The sequence below is a fragment of the Trichosurus vulpecula genome, chromosome 8 (genome assembly GCF_011100635.1).
Source record: "Trichosurus vulpecula isolate mTriVul1 chromosome 8, mTriVul1.pri, whole genome shotgun sequence".
In the NCBI taxonomy this organism is placed as follows: Eukaryota; Metazoa; Chordata; class Mammalia; order Diprotodontia; family Phalangeridae; genus Trichosurus; species Trichosurus vulpecula.
Genome location: NC_050580.1, coordinates 25,974,479 through 25,996,798, shown reverse-complemented (window position 1 = coordinate 25,996,798; position 22,320 = coordinate 25,974,479). Strand labels below are relative to the sequence as shown.

Here is a 22,320-nt window from a genome sequence, read left to right as displayed (position 1 = left end):
GTGAGGTCAAGTGGGCCTCAGGAAGCATTGCTAACAGGAAGGTTGGTAAAAGTGACAGAATTCACACTGAGCTATTGAAAATCCTGAAAGGTGATACTATTTTAAAGCATTGCACTTAAACGTGCCAGTAAATATGGAAAACTTGACAGAAAAAGATCAATCAACATCCAAATTCTTAAAAAGGGCAATGCTGAAGAACAATCCTATCACTGAGCAGTTCCATTCATTTCACATGCCAGTGAGGATATTGTTTGAGGTTCTGCAAGCTAGGCTTCAGCAATATGTGAAGAGCAGGCTGTTTTTGAAGAGAAGGAGGAACTAGAGACCATATTACCAATATTCATCAGATTATGGAGAATGTAAAAGAAAGAGTTCCAGAAAAACATCTACTTCTGCTTCAGTGACTACACTAAAGCCTTTCACTCTGTGGATCCCAGCAAAATGTGGCAAGTCCTTAAAGAGATGGGAAAACCAGATCATCTTGCTTGTCTCTTGAGGAACCTGTATGTGGGTCAAAAAGCAACAGTTAGAACCAAACAACTGAACTTAAACTGATTGGCTCAAAATTTGAAAAGGAGTATGAAAAGGCTGTATATTGTTACCTTGTTTATTTAACTTACACACACAGTGCATCATGTAAAATGCCAGGATGGATGAGTCAAAAGCCAGAATTAAAGTTGCCCGCAGAAATCTCAACAATCTCAGATAAGCAGACAATACCACTGATGGCAGAAAGTGAAAAAGAATTGAAAAGCCTCTTGATGAGGGTGAAAGAGCAGAGTGTAAAAACTGCCTTAAGCTTAACATAAGAAAAACTAAGATCTTGGAGACTGGTCCCATCGCTTCCTGACAAATAGAGGGTGAAGAAATGGAAGCGGTGTCAGATTTTCTATTCTTGGGCTCCAAGATCACTGCAGATGGTAATTGCAGCCATGAAGGTAAGGCACTTTGCTCTTGGAAAGGAAAGCTAGGGCAAATCTGGACAGCAGACTAACAAGCAGAGACATCTTGCCAACAGAAATCCGTAGTCAAAGCTGTGGTTTTTTCCAGTAGCCATGTATGGCTGTGAGAGTTGGACTATAAGAAAGCTGAGCACGGCAGAATGGATGCTTTTGAGTTGTGTTGCCGGAGAAGATTTTTGAGTCTCTTGGACAGCAAGGAGGTCAAATCAGTCACCATTTAAAGAATTGAATTCAGGCTATTCACTGGAAGGTCAGATGCTGAAGCTTAAATACTTTGGCCACATAATGAGAAAATGGGACTTGTTGGGAAAGATTAAGGGACAGCAGAGGCTGGGATGGATAGGTAATGTCGTGGAAATAATGAACATGAACTTAGACTTCCAGAGGTAGTGGAGGATGCTTTGAGCCATGAGGTCACTAAGAGTCAGACACAACTGAATGAACTACAACAACAATCATCGTCTCCCACAGTTGTATGTCACCTCATACCACCTCACTTCATATGATATCTTATGTACTGCAAATTTTCACTAGTTTTTAAAAATTAACTCAGTAAGCTTTTTAAAATTCTTGCATTGTTCAAGCCTCTTAATACTTCATAGAAAACATCATTTGGACAATTTGAGAGCTCTTTTGAGAACAAATTTTACATTGTTTTGACTAATTACCTTGCTTTTTTCCCCCAAGCCTTAATAACTGAAATGAAGTTGAGTGGGAGTTGAAGAAGGAAATAACTTTTATTATTGGCTGTTGTTATATTATTATTGTCATCCAGTAGCTGAACCCGATAACCATTTTATAAATGTCTGTCTTGATTTTTGTGTAGCTAAGTTATGTTAGCCCAAGCAATGACATTAAGAGAAGAATTCGGTTCAGTAATTCATTTCTAGGATTTAGTCTCTCCTATTACGTGGTAGCATAGTTAAATGAGTAATTTTCCTTTTGAGATATCTTTCATGAGTAATGTAAACTCTAAAGGTTGCATATCTTGTAGAGAATCACATCTCATTGTTACTTTTCAATGGTATGTGATTCTCTGTGACCCCATTTGCTTGGCAAAGATACTAGAGTAGTTTGCTGTTTCCTTCTCCAGCTGAGTTTTAGAAATGAGGAACTGAGGCAAGCAGGGTTAAGTGACCTGCCCAGAGTCACACAGCTACTAAGCGAATGAATCCAGATTCGAACTCAGGAAGATGAGTCTTCCTGATTGCAGGCCCAGCACTCTGTGCACTATGGTGCGACCTAGCAGCCCAGTCACACATAAATTGTTCATCTGCTAGCACTACCCTTAACCAGTTTTAGAAACTTAAATGTTCAAGTAGATTTAGTCCTTAACTAAAAATTAGGATATTTTATGTTTGTGCGAGTGTCCTCTCCTTCCCTCTTTTCATAGTCTTATTGAGAAGAGGGAAGATGTGGAGGGGATTATTTTGGTTAATCTCACATGGGGAAAAGTTGGATTTTGGGCCAGTGGTTCTTAGCAAGAGGATACTTCCTGCCACCTGCTTCTCTTGCTTGCTTCTACCGCCCTCCCCACCCCCAATACCTTGTATTTATTTTGTTTGTACTTACAGTTGTCTCTAACTACAAAATAAAAGCTCTTTAGGACCAGGGAGTGGTTCATTTTTGTGTTCATCTCCTCTAGCTAGCACAGTCTCTGGCACATAGGTGCCTAATAAGTGATTGTTGCTTAACTGATTCATTGAATTTGAATATTCTAGACTACTAAGCTTTGGCTTTCAAGACCTTTATATTGTTAGAAAAAAAACCTTACTCTTGGTGGTTATTTATAGAGGCAAGAAGTTTTAACCATTATCCTGTATGTAAAGATAAAGAAAGCAATAAATATTTACTAAGTACTAATATTTACTAAGTACTTAGGGCTCTTCTTACGTACTAGGGTAGGCACATATCCTTGCCTTTCGGTGAGACAGAAACCCCTTTAGGAAAGGGGAGAAAGGTAAGAAACAGGAGCTTCTTTCTCAATTTGAGAATATCTTCAGTAGATACACTTGGACAATGCAGGCCAAAAGTACGGAGCAATTGTAATTAGGATTTAATTAGGAATTGTGTGTTTGGGCTTATGTTTTAAGTTCTCCTTGGTTCTTACCTTTTTTTTTTTTTCTTTTTTGTTATCAAGCCTGTGGTGGTTTCTGGTGTACACAAGAGAATGAATATCAGCTTGTGGAAAGCAGAATCAATTAGTCTTGATTTTGGAGACCACCAGGCAGATCTCCTGAATTGCAAAGACAGCATTATTTCAAATGCCAACGTTAAGGAATTCTGGGATGGTTTTGAAGACATTTCAAGTATGTGATTTCTCACTGTTGTTAAATATAGCTTCAAAAGTGAAAAATTGTTCATTAGTGATATTTCTAGAAGGCAGTTGAGCTCTGACAACATGTAGATTGAAACAATGTTATCTACAAAATGAGGACATAGGTCTGAGTTCTAATCCTGGCTACACCTTTAGCTATGTCATCTCTTAAGCAAATCATTTAAGTTCTCTCTGACCCAATTTCTCATTTATCAGTTGGGAGTGATATTAAAAACCATTCCCTCAATCAAATAAAGTTATAAAAGCAAAATATTTTCAAAAGTAAAAATAACTTTATAAATTTATAGTATAATTTTTCATAATAAATAGAAAGCTTAAAGAAATCCTCCTAAAGAGAACTTGGGATTTCATACTTTATGGAGTCACAAAGGACTAATTCATTATGTTGTAGCCTCATGGAAAGTTAGGGATCCTGACCCTCAGTAAACATTTGTGATTTCTTAACTGCGCAGTACCAAGCAATGATCAGAATACAGCTTTTGAACGATCTCTCTTTTCTGTCTCCCTCTGCATCGTTTAAAGAGAAAAAGGTGATTCGGCTTCTTTTTGGTGATCACTGTATTATTCTTTACAGAACGGCAAAAGGTAAAAAGTGGAGAAACAGTTGTTTTAAAATTGAAAGACTGCCCTTCGGGAGAAGACTTCAAAACTTTGATGCCAGCAAGGTATTGTGTCAAACGAAACTTGTGTATTAGTGGTTAGTGGCCACGTTGGGATTCACTTCCAGGTGGAGGATACATCCCTGCTATAATAGAGCATGCAGGAAAGAGGCAGCTTCCATAGTGCAAAGGCTCGGCACTGGGGAGCTCTGGGGTTTGCTTTAGGAGAAGACTGACAGAGCTCCTGCTCCCTGAAGGCCCCCAGGGGATCAGGCCTTGTTTCCTGTTTCTCCTGCTGCCTAACTGGGCTTTACTAATGCCATCATTTTGGTGGGGAAGCTGATTCAGAATCCGGTTGGTGCAAGTCTGGATCAAAGATCATCCGGGAAAGCTGTCTTTGATAAACCCTTCTCCTGTTCCCTCTGGACTTTACCACTTGTGTTGCCTTCAGACGCAGTCAAAGTTGAGGGAAAGTGTTGCCTGATGATACAAAGAAGGTCTTACAGTTAGGCCTGCTTTTTGTGGAGTTCTTTGCTCCTGAGGCTTGTTGTGGAAGTTGGAGGAGACATTTGAAAGCACTTTGAAAATCTTAAATTCCCAAACAAATTTCTAGTATTATAATCTTCCAGATATGAAGATCTGTTTAAAAGCCTGCCGTTACCAGAATATTGTGATCCTGAAGGAAAATTCAATCTGGCCTCCCATTTGCCAGGATTTTTTGTTCGTCCAGACCTAGGCCCCAGATTGTGTAGTGCATATGGTGAGTAGCCCTCCTTACCAGAAATAAGAATGGAACTTTTACATAGGCACATGGCTAAATCCTCTGATGGTTTCCATTTAATGTTATAAGTATCTGTTACTCTATGGCCTTTCAAAACTTTTCTTAGCATGTCCCCCATTTTGTTGTATTCATCATTAGCTCAGTATCCAAGTTAGAAAAGAAATGCTTCTCTTGTGAGTTTTCTCCATACTTAGGAATTTATTACTTATATAACCTGTTAAGAGAAATTATTTTAATGTCATAAACAGTATACTATTGTGAAATATGATGAAGAAAAAGCCCAATGTATAGAGTAAGATAATAAACTATAATAAAAAAGTTTTTAAACCCTTTTGCAAATATTTATATGCCTTATAAATTTCAACCTTTTGTTTTATGGCATATTCCTTCATGTGCGGGTTGAGTTAATAAGACCCAATGCAGAAATAATTTTCTCACTGTGAATTGGAATTGGGAGATTATATATTAATGTATGAGTAGAGGTATAAAAATTAAATGTATATTCATGAAAATTCGAATCTTACTTCAAACATAGGTGTAGCTGCTGCTAAAGATCATGATATTGGAACAACAAATCTCCACATTGAAGTTTCTGATGTTGTGAACATTCTAGTCTATGTTGGCGTAGCAAAAGGAAATGGAGTGCTCTCAAAATCAGGTACAGAAACCTTCCTCGAAAATGTAACCCAGGTTTTTATGGCTAATAGTTGAATAGCCATCCATACTCTTGCCTATTAATAATACTACCTGACATCTGTAGCGCTTCAGGGTTTAACGTGTTTAAAATACTTTAGCTCATTTGGTCCTGATACCAACACTAGAAGGTCACTACCATTAGCCTCATTGTGCAGATAAGGAAACAAAGTGATTTGCCCCTATTCTCAGAGCAAGTCAGTATCAGGCAGAGGTAGGACTTGAACCCAAGTCTCTCCTACTTTCAAGCCCAGTACTTTTTCTTCTACTCTGTACAGACTTTCTGTTTCTTTCATCCACCAAAACCCAGCTTCCAGCTTATCAGTGATGATGAGTGTGCAAAGAATAATTGTAAGGTAGGGACATCTTCACACTTAAAGGACCGTAATCAGCAAATAAATGAGGTTTAGCCTTTATTTTAGTTCCTTTTAATGCCAATAGCATTTCCATTGGTCATTTAAGGAATTGAGAAGTATAGTAATTTTTCTAGTGAATTCCTTGGGATTAGCCCCTTCCCCCATGATTTTTATGTTTCCTCATTTGTTGCTTGAAGGTCTGAATAAAGCATCATATGAAGGACATGTTAGGAGACAGCATTTCTCTTGGCAGCCAGGTGTGGGGGTTTTTTGTTGTTGTTTTTAATATCATGATGTATAGGAAAGAGCTTTGGCTCGAGTGTCGTGAGATCGAGGCTCTCATGCTGACCCTGCCTTGGACGGATTGTTGCGTTGCTGTGTCCTCTTCTAACCCTCATTTATAACAGCCCACATTTTTAGTTAACCTGCAGAAATAAGACACCCACAAACTATGTGCCCAGCACGATGATAGAAACTAGGCTTATAAGAATAAAGCTAGCCATTCCTTCTCTCCAAGAGTTGGCCTTCCATCAGAAAAGGGAACCTAGGAGTATATGCCAAATCAGTAAAAGCTAGTCTGGGGCAGGAGGCCCTCAGGAAAGGCTTCATGAAGGAGGGGCTCCTTGAACTGAATCTTGAAAGGAATGAAGGTAAAGTCTTAGAAGATGGAGGTGAGTAAGTCCTACATCTCCAGTGAGTGCAAAAGCATGAGCATGGCACATTGGAAAGATCCGAGAGAAGGCTTGTTGGATGGGTGGCCAGGTGCAGGAAGAGGAGACATGGATGAAGAGACTGGGCCCAGGTTATAGAGAGCTTTAAAAGTCAGAGGGGCCAGCTAGGTGGCACAGTGAATGGAGCACTGGCCCTGGAGTCAGGAGAACCTGAGTTCAAATCTGGCCTCATACACTTGACACACTTACTAGCTGTGTGACTTGGGCAAGTCACTTAACCCCAATTGCCCTCTCTTCCCAACTCCCAAAAAAAAATAAGTCAAACAGGGGCTTACCCTTTTGTTTTAGAAGTTCCCAGGAGCCACTGGAGTTAAGTGAGGGTAGCTTTGGGAATTCTGTAAGCTGTGGCATGGGAAGGGACAAGGCACAGAAACCAATTAGGAGGTAATGGTCCAGCAGGAGGTGGTTGAACTAAGATGGTGCCTTTATGAGGAGGGGGTGGGGTGAGAGATGCAGCGGAGGGACAAACAACAAAATTTGGCAACTGAATGGATGTAGGATATGAGTGAAAATAAGGAGGTTGGGATGCCAGCAGCCTTGTGAATCTGAATAGTTGGAAGGATGGCACCCTCAACAGTAATGAGGAAATTCAAATGAGAGCAGACTTGAGGAGCAAAGGTTAATGACAAACAGCTGAGTTTGAAATAACCCACAGGCAAATTGATGACTTGGAGACTGGGATTGGCTCTATTAAATAAGTTATTGGAATAATGAAACCTGTAGTGTTAGGAAGGCACCAAGAGAGTCTAGAGAGAAAAAGGGCCCAAACAGAGCCTTGGGGTACAGCCACAGCTACAAGGGTGTAGTGAGCCAACAAAGGTAACTAAGAGGACCAGGAATTAGGAGGAGAGGGGTGATCCAAGGAAGTCAGGAAGAGTTAGGACCGAGATTAAGTACGTTTTGGAGAGCGCAGTCCTGAGAATTGAGTGAGTAGAGGGGGAGACAATAAGCACAGGCAGCTTTTTCTAGGAGGTCAGCTGAAAAAGGGAGGAAAGATCCAGATGGATTGGGTGGGGGTGCGGTTTGAGGTCTCTTGGTAACATTTGTGCATATTCATAGACAGCTGAGAAGAAGCTACTGAATCACCAGAGATGGAAGAAGCAGGGTGGGGGTAGTTGAAGGGGCAGTCTTCTGGGGGGTGGGAGGGATGTGGAATAAAGGGAATATAAAGGAGGGATTGACCTGTGAGAAAGGCCACCTTATTATTGGAGCTTGGAGTAAAGAAAGAGAATTGGTAGGGATGTTCTTGCCTTGTATTCAGAATTTATTAGAATTTTTATAACAATATAACAAAATACTAATCTTAATGTGATGGGGGTACGTTAGTTCCTAACATAAAAGTTCTCAAAACCTAAGGTATCATTGACAATGTTCTCGTTTGTTTTTCAATCACTAAGCAAGACCACTATTCTCTCTTTGTAACAGTTACAGTAGCAAACCCCATTTCAAATTAATAGGATGTTAAAAATGTTAGTGTATATCTCTGATAAACCAAAGATTTCTTTATTCACCTTTAGCCGAAACATTATTAGTTTTCAAATTCAATCTCTTGTTTCTGAATATTTTCACAAAACAAGTCCATTACCTGTTCTTACTCAGAGAAAAGCAAAATATATGTTATGAAATATCTAGGTCCCTAAACAGAAACACAAAATGATTTTATAGGATTAATAAGCAGGTCTTTCCTTCTATTTCATTTGCAGAACTGGTGTGTGTTTCTTTAAAAAATTCTATTTTAACTGTCATCTACAATTCTTTTTCATATATTCAGTCACTTCCTATTTGAGTCAGATATTAATTTGGGGGCCTTTCACTGATTTATTTAGAGATTTCCTAAAATATCCACCAAATATACCTTTAGAGGAAGAGTTCTAGACATTACTTTCAAAATTGTTCTGATTGTCTGAACTTCTTTCTGACCTTAATTCTGTTCTTTTCTATGCACTGTTTCTCATTTTAAATTATATTTTTTCAATTAACAAACATTCATTTCCTCTTAACTCTCAGACATTTTTTTTTAAAGGGGAAATAAAACCCTTATAACAAATATGTGTAGTCAAGCAAACACATTCCCACATTGACCATGTTCAAAAACATGTCTCTTTCTGCATCCTGAGTCCATCCCTCCTAGGTCAGGTAGGTAGTGTGCTTTATCTTCTGTCCTCTGGAATCTCGGTGGAGCACTGCGTTGATCAGAGTTGTTTGTTTTTATTATTGTATATATTATTCTCTGGATTCTGCTCACCTCACCCTGCGTCAGTTCATACAAGCTTTCTCAGATGTCTCAGAAAATGTCTAATTTCTCACGGCACAGTGATAGTCCTCTTCTTTTGTAGACCATCATTTATTGAACTCTTAATCAGTCGATGGGCACCCCCTTAGTTTCCAGTTCTTTGCCACCACAAAAAAGAAAAAAACCTGCTGTAAAAATGTGTGTATCTGGGGCAAGTTAGTAACTTTAGGGGCACAACTCCCAAGGGCTTTCCAGAATTATGACCCTCTGCTTCCACAGAATTCTGCGAAGAATTTCATGGGCAGTTTTGTTTTGTTTTCGTAAAGTTTACAACAGATTGAAAAGCTACAGCTCCTCACTATTTCTGAATAGTCTATTTCTGAAGCATGAGATGAATCTAAATTATACAAGGGATTACAGTTTAGAAGTCATGCTTGTCCACCTGCATTTAATCCAACTCTTTATGAAGTTCCATTGTGCGATCTCCCCAATTAGATTGTTAGGCCTGGGGCAGCTAGGTGGTGCAGTGAGTAGAGCACTGGCCCTGGAGTTAGGAGGACCTGAGTTCAAATGTGACCTCGGACACTTGACACACTTACTAGCTGTGTGACCTTGGGCAAGTCACTTAACCCCAATTGCCCTGCCTTCCCCCCTGCAAAAAAAAAAAAAAAAAAAAAGTAGATTGTTAGGCCTTTTTGTGTTTTCCTACTGTAGTGCACTATACATAAGAACTGTTGGTTGTTGGAAGGGACAGAGCATTGGTGGCCTTGAGGCTCGCAGGTGTCAATGGCACTTGCCTCAGGACTCAGGTTTTTCCTTCTCAGAGTTTTTATCCCACTGCCAGGGTAGATGAACAATGATTTTCATTCACCCCATAGGGGTTTAATCTAGATTAATTTATCATTTTTTAATGTATGAGAGGGAAGAGTTCTGCTGTGTTGTTTCCAAGTTGGTATTTTTAAAAGAACAGAAGCTAGAGAGCATTAAAAAAAGGGAGGAGAAGCAGCCCAGGGGTATAACTGAGTCACTTAAAGGAATTGGTGAAGAAAAGGAGACTTGGGAGAAATCCTTGCTGTCTGCAGGCATTGGAAGTCTGTGGTGTGAAGGAGGGATTCAGCCTGGACTGTATTGCCCAAGAGGCCAGCACTAGCAGGGACAAGGAGCAGAAATTGGAAAGGGGCCACATTTGGCTTGATGTAAGAAAATCTAGACATCGAGAGGCTGAGGCTGGACAGCCACTTGGCTTATCAGTAGGGACTCTTGTTCAGCCATGGCTGGCATCACTGTGTGACAGTCACCCAGTGCACAGCCTGGGCATCCTCCTCAGCTGTCTCCCTCTCCGTCTCACAGTGCAGGCCCTCGTCCCCCGACCCCTGGACCAGGGGGCAGTGGCTCTCCCCATCCCATTCCATCTACACTCAGCTACCAGAGAGACCTTTCTCCAGATGCAGCTCTGACCCTGTCACCTTCTGTTTGTATTCAGCACACTCCTGGGGCTCTCTATCACCTCTATGATCAAATTTAAAACCTTGTGTTTGCCCTTTCATCATGCCCCTTCCTAGCCCTCACTACACAGCCCATGGTAGCTGATTGTACCATCCCCCATCTCAGGGTGACAGTTCTCTCCATCTTTGGTTTCACCTCTGGCTTCTCTGCTTTCCTTCAAGTCTGAGCTCTGATCCACAGCCCCTTAGTCAGAGCCTTCCCTCTGAGGCTTTCTCCACTCAATCCTGTATGTAGGTTGTCTGTACATAATTGTGGCATGTTGTCTTCCCTGTTAGCCTGCAAGGGAAACGACCGTGTTTTGGTTTGGTGTGAGTTTTCTCCGGGATTTGGGGTGGCCTTGGTGGTGTTCCTGGTTCTTAGCACACGGCCAAGAATAGAACAGGTACCTGCTTAAGAAACATTTGTGAGCTTGTCCCTTCCAGCTTTGATTCTGCAATAGAAGTTATTAAAGATTCAGAGGCCACAGTACAAAGTCTTCAAGTCTCTCTACGCATTTAGGAACACACCTTCCCCATAGCTTCATCATTTTTGCTGACATTTGAAATGGGGATCTGGGTGTTTCCTTTTTAGGATTTTAAAAGAAGTTGTTATAACTTCTCAAGGATCCGAGCTTCTTGTTACCTTATCCCTTTTTGGGGTGCTCATTTTTGCTCTGTTCCTGCTGCTGCATCTCAGTGACAGCTCCAAAGTCCCTCCGGATTGAGTGGGAGGAGATCGAGGCTCTTTTCCTCAGGCCCCAAGGGATTCCCCATCAGGGTCTTGGGCTGGGACTGCTTCTCTGTGCTCACAGATGCTCATACATCCCTTACGTATGTTTCAACCACCTGTCTTACAAAAGTAATACAAATAACTCCCATTGTTCTTCATTTGTTGAAAGGCAGAATGAGAATATTTTACTTTCTCCATTAAGTGATAGCAAAGAACTTCAGGCAGGCCATTCTCCTTTCCCCGTATCATCTTCAGATGGGATCGTTTGAAGCTGCTTTTCTGTCATTTGCCAATCAATCACTTTAGGTATCACCATCTTTTCTCTCATCAAATAAGGCTTTCTACACTTCAGAGTCGTCTAGGCAGTATCATGAGATATAAAAAAATCACATGGAAATGACAGGTGTGGTTTTGCTTATTTAAAGCATCTTAATTATCATTGGGGGGAAATGTCACGTCTTGCCAACATGTTTCCTGTATGGATACTTTGAAGGTGTTTCCATTTAGTAGGCTCATACTTGCAGCTAAAGTATTCACATACTCCAAACATAGGACTCTTGACTTTATTAAGAGCACAGATGATGATAAGTGGATCATATTTTCTGTATTCAGGCAACTTTGCGTTTCTGTATTTCTACTTCGTTATCTCTCTACTTGGAAGAATCCTCAATCTGGGGAACTTTTACACACACACACACACACACGACTATTTCAGTCTAATTGCTTTCCTGTACAATCCTTTGTATTTTATTTTATGCGTTTTAGTACATTCAGAGAAGTTTTCTTCCAAAGCACAAAAGGCAAACAGTCTCTGCTCTCTGCTACCTTCATTTATGCTTTGTCAGCTGCTCTAGTGAAGAGTCTTCCCAAGATGATTATTTATTTATCACGTTAGGGAGATTATTTCACTTTTCTTAAATAAAGATAAAAATATTAAAGACAGTTGTTGACAGTGTCATACAGGTGGCTGTGGGCTGGAGTCAGGAAGACCCAAATTCAAATCTGGCCTTAAGCACTAGCTGTGTGACCCTGCCCAGGTCACTTAACCTGTCTACCACATGGGAATAATAAACAGTACCCACCTTGCAGGGTTGTGAGGATCAAATGAGATGGCGTTAAGAACTTTTTGCAAATCTTAAAAACAATATATAAATGGTGACTGTACTTATTACCTGTTACTGCATTATCTCAGCGTTTAAACGGTGTCAAAATTTTTTTGAGGGAAATCAGCTTATAATGCATACAGAAAAGTAACCGATACTGTATGAATTTGAATTTGCACACAGAGAGGATTTTCTTTGAGCTCCCACATTTGACATTCAAATACATCCAACGGAAATATTTCACTACTTCTCTGTATGGACTCAAGGTCTGATGCGGGTTACAGCCTCACCAAGAGGCCCTCCCCCCCAAACCACATTCCACCTGGTTTGAGCTCACCGTGCTAGGTAACGGATGTGCTGCACTCGCTCTCGGTTTTAGGGAAGTCGGCCCTTTTATCAACTGAGTTGCATTTGATTTTCACGTTTTAAATGCATGCATTTCTGCATATGTACAAATGTCTTATAGTTTTGGCTTTGTATAATTAGTGACCCCTTGAGAATGTCTCATGCTTTGGGAAGCTAACTTAATCCTGTCCCTCAGTTTCTTTTTTTTTTTTTTTTCCCCAAACTAGGGATGAAACCTGCCCAGCCTGTCTTGAAAGATTGCTGTGAGAATCAGATTGGAGAATAGGTCAATCTGTGTGCTGGGAAGAAAGGGCCCAATCTTCATCTCGCTTTCTCTCAGTGTAACTCAGAGCCTGGAGTCTCTGCTTTCAGTTCCAAGATGTGTCTCCCTTAAGCATGGCCTCTCCAGGTTTCCCAGTGGCCAGTGCCTCCTTCAGAGGTGGCCTTCCACTCACTGGGCTCTGTCCTGGAGCTGGCTTACCTGGGCTCTCCCCAAGTAGAGCGGAGGGAACAAGGGTTAGCCTTTCTTTGTATGTTCTGAGCCCTGGCCACATAACAAATACATTAATAAATGCTTGCTGACTAATCTGTTCTCTTGGAGAAGTTAACATTACAGAACTTGAAAAATATTAATTATGAGAAAAAGAGGCTCCAGCAAGACTCCTCCTTGCTCCTTCCCCTTTGGGCAGGGAGTGGGCTGCACACTGGCAGCCAGGGCTTTGAGGCTTGGTTGAAATATGTGCTTTCTTTTTGACCTCCTGTAATCGTTTAGAGAGAGGTAGCATGAAGACCTTGTATTTAAGGTGACCCCAGATTAGCTCTCAGGAAAACAGAATCCCAGTGATGGACTTGGAAGGCTTCTTGCCCTTGGTTCCAAAATTTTGGAATAAAAATGAACCATGACCAGGATTGCCCGCCTGTGTCATAGCAAGCAAGTAAAGCATTTTTAAATAGGATGAAAGGCCATGTTAATGATCCAGACATGGTTCCCTTTGATATTTGTTGTATCGGAGGTGAAAGATGAAATGACTGAGGAAACAAAGGTTTGGTCTTCCAAACATATTGATTTCTTAGGTAATGCATGCCAATTGCCTGAGAAATCGGGACCAGGCCCCTTCCTCAGCTTAAGGCTGGACCCCAAATAAGGGGAAGATAGACTCTTTAAAACATTAAAAAAAACTTTAAAACAACTACTCAGATAAGGTCAACTAATTAAAAGGAAACAGTGCAACATTAGGTAATCTGCTTTCTATTTGGATGAAAGATTAGGGACTTTGCAGTTTGGGAAGGGGGAGAGTGAGCTAGTCCAATCCCCTGAATTCAGAAAAGGAGGTGTCCTGCCTCCTTCTTCCTGTCCCCAAAATGTCTTTGAACAATCAAAGGAACAGGAACCGATCGATAGTTTGGGGCCAGTTTTCAGATAAGACACATGAATTGCTTGAGATGTCTGTACAATTTTGAAAAAACTCCTTGCCACCAATCTTTGCATCTGACTTGAGTTTCTGGTCAGCATAACCGAGGTCTTTGGTTAAGGGTCTCTAAGCAGCAGGGGAAGAGGTGGTCCAGCATCCCAGCTATGCAGGGCTAGGTTCAAACAATGCAAATAAGGTTTTCTCCCAATTCCCACAATTGAATAACATTTTCTCACAAGACAGAAATTGGACTAGACCCATAATTGAATAGCAAGGGAACTGAGCCAGCTCCAGAATTGAGTCACAAGGTGGAGTCAGTGTGATCACTCAATTCCCACAGTTAACCACTTGCTGATCCCCTTAATTCCCTTGGTTGTGAAGTCCCCTTTTGGAGCCCATGCCCTTTTTCATTCCAAGAATGAATAGTCTTGACTTCTGAACTTGAAACATTCCTGTCCTTTAATGTTATCTTATGGATAGATCACCTCAAGTATAAATCACCACGAAACAATGGACAGAACACTGGGTTTGATGTCAGCCTGGCTCCAATCCACCCTTGGACACTTGTTCTTGGCCAGTTAGTCATCCCTTGTTCAGTCAAGTGGAATATTTAGACAGTGACTGCCCTCAAGAAGCTACGTACAGTTATATACCAAAAACAGGTCATTTTGGGAAATATTTTATTTCTTTCTCCAAGTGCACATAAAAACAATTTTTTAACATTTTTTTTATTTCCAACTTCTATTCCCCCCAAGACAATAAAGTCTTATATAACTCATATGTGCAATCATGTAAAACATTTCCAGATTGGTCATTTTGTGGAAGAAAACTAGAACCAAAAAAAAAAAATTAGTATGTTTCAGTCTATAGTTGAATGCCCTCAGTCTTTTCTCTGGAGGCGGAGACCATTTTTTGTTATGAGTCTTTTAGGATTGTCCTAGGTCATTGTGTTGCTGAGAATAGCTAAGTCATCTACAGTTCTTCATCATACAATATTGCTGTTCCTGTGTACAAGTTTCTTCTGATTCTGCCGACTTTGTATCGGTTCATGTAAAGCTTTCCAGTTTTTTCTGAGAGCATCTTGCTCACCTTTTCTTATGGCACAATGGTATTCCATCACAATCCTATACCACAACTTATGCAGCCATTCCTGATTGATGGGCATCTCCTCAATATCCAGTTGTTAGCCACCACAAAAAGAGCTGCTGTAAATATTTTTTGTACAAATAGGTTCTCTCCCCCCGCCACCCTTTTTTTAATTTCTTTGGTTTGCAGACCAAACTGAGGTGCTGTAAATATTTTTGTGGTGTGTATGTGTGTGTGTGTGTGTGTATGTATATTCTTTCCCCTTTTTTTATCTTTTTGGGGTACAGTCCTACCTACTAATGGTATTGCTGGGTCAGAGGGTATGTACAGTTTGATAGCCTTTGGGAATGATTCCAAATTTCTCTCCAGAATGGTTGAATCAGTTCACAATTCCACCAGTGCAGTAGTGGCCCAATTTTCCCCCCTATCTGTCCCTTTCGACATTTATTATTTTCCTTTTTTGTCTTATTAGCCAATCTGATGGGAGCGCAGTGGTGCCTCAGAGTTACAATGGGACATATTTAAAGAAGGAGATGCTGGCAGGGTGGAGGGGGCGGGTTGACCCGGAAAAGCCTTGGGGCAAGTTATGTAGCTTCTCTGCGCCTCATTCTGTATCATCTGTAAAATAAAAAGTTTAGACTATATGTCTAAATACTCATGCAGCTTTAAATGTATGACCTTGGTATTATTGTTTTAATGAAGAGAGGCCAAGTAATGAAGTGGAGAGAGAGCCAGACTAGGAAGCTGCTTGACTGACTGAACAACCCTCCTTGTTCCTTAGTGCACTAGGCAGTTTTAAGCCTAAGCTTAAAGCTGTGGAAGGAGGTGCCTGCCCTCATTGGTGGGGGGGAATTCCCTCTGCCAGTGAAATGTTCAGTCCATTCCTGGAAAGTGGTCCTGGCGTTTTCATTTCTCGGCTTCTTCCTGCTGCTTAGGTTTATTTCCTTCAGACTCTTCCCTCAGTTCTCAGTCCTCTAGCCAGAGAAGTCCTGATGGGGTTGCTTGAGAAAGCCCTCTTGAAGAAAGACACATTCTTCTGTCCTCCCCATTTTTCAAAAACCCATTTGTGCAGAAGTTTTGGTTCCTCTTCCCCAGGAACAAAGAAGCCGTTGGTAGTGTGCAGAAATGGTCTCAATTTTATTTCTCCTCCCCTCTGGCATATGAAGGCACATAGGCTGAGGAGGAGAGGCGCTGGGCTTACCCCAGCACTCAAAGGCTTCCTCCATGGTGCCCAAAGGCTCGAGTGTGGCAGTGTCCTCACTCAGGCCGTGTTGGGGCCTATTAGTGGCGGTAGGGCTGGTCATCATAATCCTATGAGGCCTGAAAAGCCCTTTCCATATTTCAGGCGTACTAAAGAAATTTGAGGAAGAAGACCTCGATGACCTTTTAAGGAGAAGACTGAAAGACTCAACTGAAACCCCTGGTGCTCTGTGGCACATCTACGCAGGCAAAGATGCCGACAAGATAAGGGAGTTTCTCCAGAAGGTACGTGTTACTGTGTTCCTATAGTCAGCCAGAAAGCATTTATCATGCTTTGACTCTTTGCTTGTGAAAAACAGTCCCACCTCCCAGGGCGCTGGCATGCTACTGAGGGTTGGGGGAGGGGAAGGGACCCACCCAGATGCATTAGGAAGAAAATCTGGAGAATCCGGGATGGAGCCCAGAAATGGGAGGAAGGCATGGTTGGCTTGCTGGCACTTTTTCTTAAATGGAGGGTCTGAAAGGAACCAGCTGATCAGAAGAATGGGACAGACAGAGATGCCAGGGCCAGGAGGCTATTGGGGCATAGAGGAGAAAGTCCCAAGCAGAAGGAAAACCCAGCTGGTCTGGGCACTCTCCTTAAAATGGAGATTTATGGGAGGAGCTAACAAATCAGAGAAGGGGGCCAAAGCCTCAGTAAGGAGATCAGGTTTTTTGTAAATTTTTATTTTCTTTTTACAACTTTTTAACATTAATATTGGATTTATCGAATAGCTTTTAGATTGTTTTGGGAAGAGTTGAAATAGGAAGCTTGGAAATTTGAAAACAAAAGTCTGGACTAGGCCTGCACAACATTCAGCCCTGGGGCCACTTACAGCTCCCAGCCCTTGCAGTCCACAAAAGGATTTTAGATGACTTGTGAAAAATGGATAGGAGGTAAAACATAATCAGCATGAGGCCCTCAGGTGGTATGTTGTGCACACCTGGTCTGGACTGTTAAGTAACAAGGGTTTTAATTGTGAAGCTCTTCCTGAGGAGTGATAATACATTCCTCCACCCCACCTCTTCATTAAGGGCTAAATCTCTTGATGAGCTAAAAAGTTGTCCCTTGGGTGGTGACTGGTGGTAGCAACCTAAAAAGGAGGCCAGTGAACGTGTTTTGCTTTGTATGTTCTCAGCATGATTGTTTCCACCCTGGATATTGGCCTGAAAACAAGGTCTTTGTGGTCATTGTGTCTGGTTGCTGTTGGTCCCTTTTTCTTTTCTCTCTCCACACGGCACAGATTTAATTACCATCTCTGTGCTTGTGGGTTCTCCGTCTACCTCTTGTCCCAATCTCTCTGCTCACCTCCAGTAGACATCTTAAACTCAACATGTCCAAAACAGAACTCATCATATGTTGGGAAATAACATTAATAAAAAGCCTGGCACATAGTAGTTTCTGTAGAAGTGCTCCTCCCTCTCTCTCTCCATCCTCTCTATCTCTCCCTCTCTCTCCCTCCGTCCCTCCCTCCCCTTACTCCCCTCATTATATCCTAGGTATTCTCCTCAGTTCCTCCTTATCTCTCACTCCCAAGTCCAAGCTGTTGACAAGGGCTGGCAGTGTCACCTCTGCACCCGCTCTCCACTATACTCTTTTCCTCTGCCATGCCAAGGCTAGTGCAGACCCTCTTCACCCCATGCCTGGAGCACTGCTGTTCACTCTGCCTTCTTCATATCTCCAACACCCTCCAGTCCCTCCTCCATTCAGCCACTGGAGTGATTTTCTTGAAGCAAAAGTCTTGCTTTATCTCCCCCCTCCCCTCTACATACACACTCGGTCAACTCTGGTGGCTCACTATCACCTCCAAGATGAAAATAAACTTCTCTGCCTGCCATTACTGCCCCCCAGTCTTCCTCCCCGCCACTGTTCCTCAAACAGGATGCTCCATCTCTCAGCTCGTGCTTTTCCCTCCCTCATCCACCTCCATTCTACAGGCAGCCTTCCGTAACGCCCCTTACGGCCAGCACCTTTCACTACTTACCTCCTGTTTATCCTGGGTAGGGCTTACTTCATACATACCTGCTTACGTGTTGTCTCCCCCATTGGTGTGTCGTAGCACTTTAGCACAGTGCACATAGTAGGTGCTTAATAAATGTTTATTGACAAAGTGAATAAACGCAGATCAGTTTGCCTTTAAGTGCGTCACCTCCACATAGGATTAGTCCAAACCTTCCCTCTGTCCTCAACTTGGCATTCGTGAGAACATGACTCTTTGCCTCTTTCTCAAGAGGCCTGTCGCTCAGTCTGACAGAAAGGTCTTGTTCTGCTGCCCTGCCCTAGGCCCAGTGACAGTTCCACTGGTGTCCACACATCCCGTCCTCCACTGCAGCAGTGACTTGATGTTTTATGTATGCATTTATGCAGATGCCCGTCTCTGATAATTACAGTTAAGTCATTAGTTGGTGAAAGGGTTATCTGTCGGCTAAAGCGAACTCTGTGGCAGATAAAGTAGCCAGATGATAGTTTCCTTAGCCCTCTGCCTTCCGTGGAGCAGCATCTGCCAGGCATAAAGGAGGCGGTTGAACCAGTGACCTTGCCTTCAGTGGGCTGCTTTGGCTGGCGACCTGGCCGCCGAGAGGCCACAGATGGAACACTGAGGAGAAGGAACAGAAGCAGCCCAGGTGACCTTCACTGCGCTTAGGGTTCATGAGGTTCTTTCCTGTTTGACCCAAGACCTTGAAAACAGGTGGTGGTGGTTTTAAAGACAAGCTTTGTTGTTGCCTCCTCTCCTAAGCTGGATGTATGAACCATGTGTGTCACTGGGCTTTCTAGATTGCCAGAGAACAAGGCCTGGAAGTCCTCCCAGAGCATGACCCCATCCGCGACCAGAGCTGGTACGTGAACAAAAAGCTCCGCCAAAGGCTGCTGGACGAGTATGGCGTGAAAACATGCACTGTTGTCCAGTTCCTGGGTGATGCAATTATCTTGCCGGCAGGTGCACTGCATCAGGTAAAAACCAATAACACCTCATGGGTTGTGGGACCAGATGAGTGTTTGTTCAGGCCCATTGGGATACTTTTCTATATATTCAAGAGCAGCTGACACAGTCTGCCACTCTTAGTGGCCAAGGATTGATTTGTCACTTTTTAATTGTTCTCCACCTAGCATAATGTGTCGTGTTCTGGTTTACGTCTTAAATGTTTTCATGAGAAGTTGAAAGGGATACTCAGTGGAATTCATCTTTTAAAACATTCTTTGTACTGAGACTGTAAGAGGAAAATGAGGCTGAGACTTAGGGAACCAAATCTGGTTGCCCAGAAAATTATTCCAACCCCCATTAACTCTAGTGTTTTCCTCCTTGATTATTTCTAATTTATCCACTATAAAGCTTGTCTATACATAGTTGTTTGCATGTTACCTTCCTCCATTAGACTCTCTTGTCTTTTTTGTATCCCCCATCATTTAATATGGTGCCTGGAACATAGTAGGTGCTTAATAAATGCTTGTTGACTGAACAAAGAGGGTGATGAGACAGAGTGGCCTGACTCCAAATGGAAAATCATTTAGGTGGAAGCAAATTAACTTCTGGGAATCAAGTGCTGCATTCGTGTTCCAAAGCACCAAAGAGATAGGAAGCTAGGGAGTTTCCTGCTGGGGCTGGCACTTTTCACCGTTCGTTATAACCAGACTGAATGAAAGAGTAGCTGAAAATGGAGCTGATGCTAGATTCAGCGGTCATGGGGAAAAGGAGGACATAGACATACATGGGTCATTCACAATCCTCGCTTTATGGTTCATCATCTCAATCTACTCTTTTTGGTGTAGCAAAAAGCAGGCAAGCTGAGCTCTGGCTCCTTGTTTAACCTTCCCATGCTTCGGTAGAAATGTCAACAAATGGTGAAACGGCCCTGCAGCCAGACGGAGCGGGGGAGCTCCGAGTCAGGGTCACAAATGTGCTTGCTGTCAAAGAGGACTCGGTAGATGCAGATTCATAGCTTAACCAATTGTCTTCTGGATGCTTTGGTTTAATAAAATGTTTTAACTTTGATTAGACAAACCCTGAGAGGCAAATGAGTGCAAACGTTGAGTTACATTTTTAGAGAAGGCAGCAAGGCTCCCACCCCAGCTTGGTAGAGTCCAATATTGCTTTGAATTTGAATCCCAGTTCTTCCTGCCTGATTCACTTTGAACAAGGAATTTCTCTGGGCTTTAGCTTCCTCATTTGTAAAACGAGAGAATGGACTAGAGCCCCAAGACCTCTGCTGACTCTGAGTCCTCCGAGCTGTCTAACTTCCCTCAGCCCTTCTCTGTTGAGAGCGTGTCTGCTGCCATGGCTTAGCCTGGTGCTTTGTGACAGCTGCTCTGGACCATTGAGCTCTAGGAAAAGAGTCCTCTTCATCTTGCAGTCCCCTAGATCATGGAGCAAAGACCTTTGTTACAGTTTTGTTTTCTTTTGGGGACAGGTGCAGAATTTTCACAGCTGCATTCAGGTGACTGAAGACTTTGTGTCTCCAGAACATCTTGTACAGTCATTTCACTTAACGCAGGAACTGAGGCTGCTGAAGGAGGAAATCAACTATGATGACAAACTGCAGGTAAGGGCTGGCTACCTGAGGGGCTTTCCCCTGGCAGCATCAGAGCCCCAAGTTTTCTTTGCAGTTGCACTTAAAATCTCATTCTTGGGCCCATCATCAAACAGTGCTCTTCACCCCTCGATGCTCTGACTAGTAAGGAATTTTCCTTTACTAATTTTCCATTTGAAGTGACTAGAATTCCAACGTCTCTTTCAGGTCAAAAATATCTTATACCATGCAGTTAAAGAAGTGGTGAGAGCTTTGAAGATGCGCGAAGAGGAAATGGATGACATGGACGAAAGTTAAGTGCTCCTGGATTGGATCAGGGCTCTGCGGCCCTCAGATGAAGACCAGCGGGCACCCCCGTGGAAGCATCACCCGACCATTAGTGCCGAGAAATTGTGTCCCAGTGTTTGCTTGCTCCTGGCACCACCGCAGTGTGGGTTCATCCGTCATGGCTCCTGTGATTTCATACTGTGTTAGTTATAAAAATAAATGCAGTTGTCCGCTGCCGTCTCTGTATTATAGTGTATATGGAGTTTGTGAAAATGTCAGATTTAAAATGATGTATTTATTTTTGGAAAAAAGAATACCAAATTCTATGCTATATTGTTGATCAGATGTAAATGTGATCCTGTACAGTTTGCTAAAATACTGATATTTTTCACTACATTGAGACAGTTACTGTGAGAGTAGTACACAACACCAGCTATCGCCTGCGTTGGGGAAATGCTGAATCGCACAGCAGTCATTGTCATCATCTGAAACTTACTGCCAAATACATGTGTAAAGTTTGTAAAAAACAAAGTATATAAAGTAGATATTAAGTACAGACACTTCAATACTTTATTGAAGCTCTTCAGTGTACAATTAAACATTTTCGAAAGGTGTAATTTATTTAAAATTGTCTCATTTTGGTAAAATTTATGTGGAACTTTTAAAGCTTAATATTAAACTTAATATGCTATGTAAATATATACATATATACATTCAATGATGTATTTTTTTAAAACATTGGCTTGCTTTATTTGTTAAAGTGCAAGTGTTACACATGGCTTTGTACATTGACGTTGAAAGGGGTTTTACATTTTCCATTAAAATGACTTTATCAGATATTGGCTTGCTGTCTGTTTCTCCAGGTTGTGCACTGGATGGTGGTGATGGAAAGCATTTTCTGGAAACTGTGATGTTTTTCATTTTCATGCTTTTGTCTTCTCTGGTTTTCTTGTGAAACTTCAATCTTGGAAATAGACTCATTGCCCGTTTGTGTAGTACTACATGATGAAGAATATGGTTCATTTTGGCGTCTTGTTTTTGTTTATTCTATGGGGCAACTTTAATTGGCAAGGGATTCACTTCTAAATTACCAAAACTTTGATATATGAGAATAAATTAAAATAGAATTTTAAAGTATTTGATTAGTGTTTTAATTTCTCTCAAGAAAACCAGTAATCAGTGAAGGAGAAAAACAGCAGCCCCAAGCCTGTTGCTGGGCTGCTCCATGTTCTAATCTGACTACTGGACTAGCACGCTATCCTGTGGAGTTCATACTGGGGGTACCAAGAAGGGTTCTCGGTACCAGTGTCCTGATGGGAACAGCCTCTGCCTTCATCTCCAGAAGACAGCCCACATCAAACCCAGAGCCAGCAGACTGACTCCCAACCTGCCTTGGCGTAGTCTCATCAGATCAATCCAAATGGGTTGTCCTAT

At 42.0% G+C, this 22,320-nt stretch overlaps 1 protein-coding gene across 4 annotated transcripts in view; it reads left to right on the top strand.

Moving 5' to 3' along the window:
- The window catches only part of JMJD1C (jumonji domain containing 1C), a 224,926-nt gene extending 202,906 nt beyond the window's left edge, over positions 1-22,020 (top strand). For all 4 annotated transcript variants that reach the window (XM_036735648.1, XM_036735645.1, XM_036735646.1 and 1 more), the window contains 8 exons: positions 3,103-3,271; positions 3,875-3,965; positions 4,529-4,659; positions 5,216-5,338; positions 16,199-16,338; positions 18,869-19,045; positions 20,500-20,631; positions 20,827-22,020. In XM_036735648.1, the coding sequence (XP_036591543.1) occupies positions 3,103-3,271; positions 3,875-3,965; positions 4,529-4,659; positions 5,216-5,338; positions 16,199-16,338; positions 18,869-19,045; positions 20,500-20,631; positions 20,827-20,916 (1,053 nt within the window). In that variant the 3' untranslated portion in view covers positions 20,917-22,020. The remainder of the gene's footprint in view (positions 1-3,102; positions 3,272-3,874; positions 3,966-4,528; positions 4,660-5,215; positions 5,339-16,198; positions 16,339-18,868; positions 19,046-20,499; positions 20,632-20,826) is intronic.
- Positions 22,021-22,320: the final 300 nt, after the last annotated feature.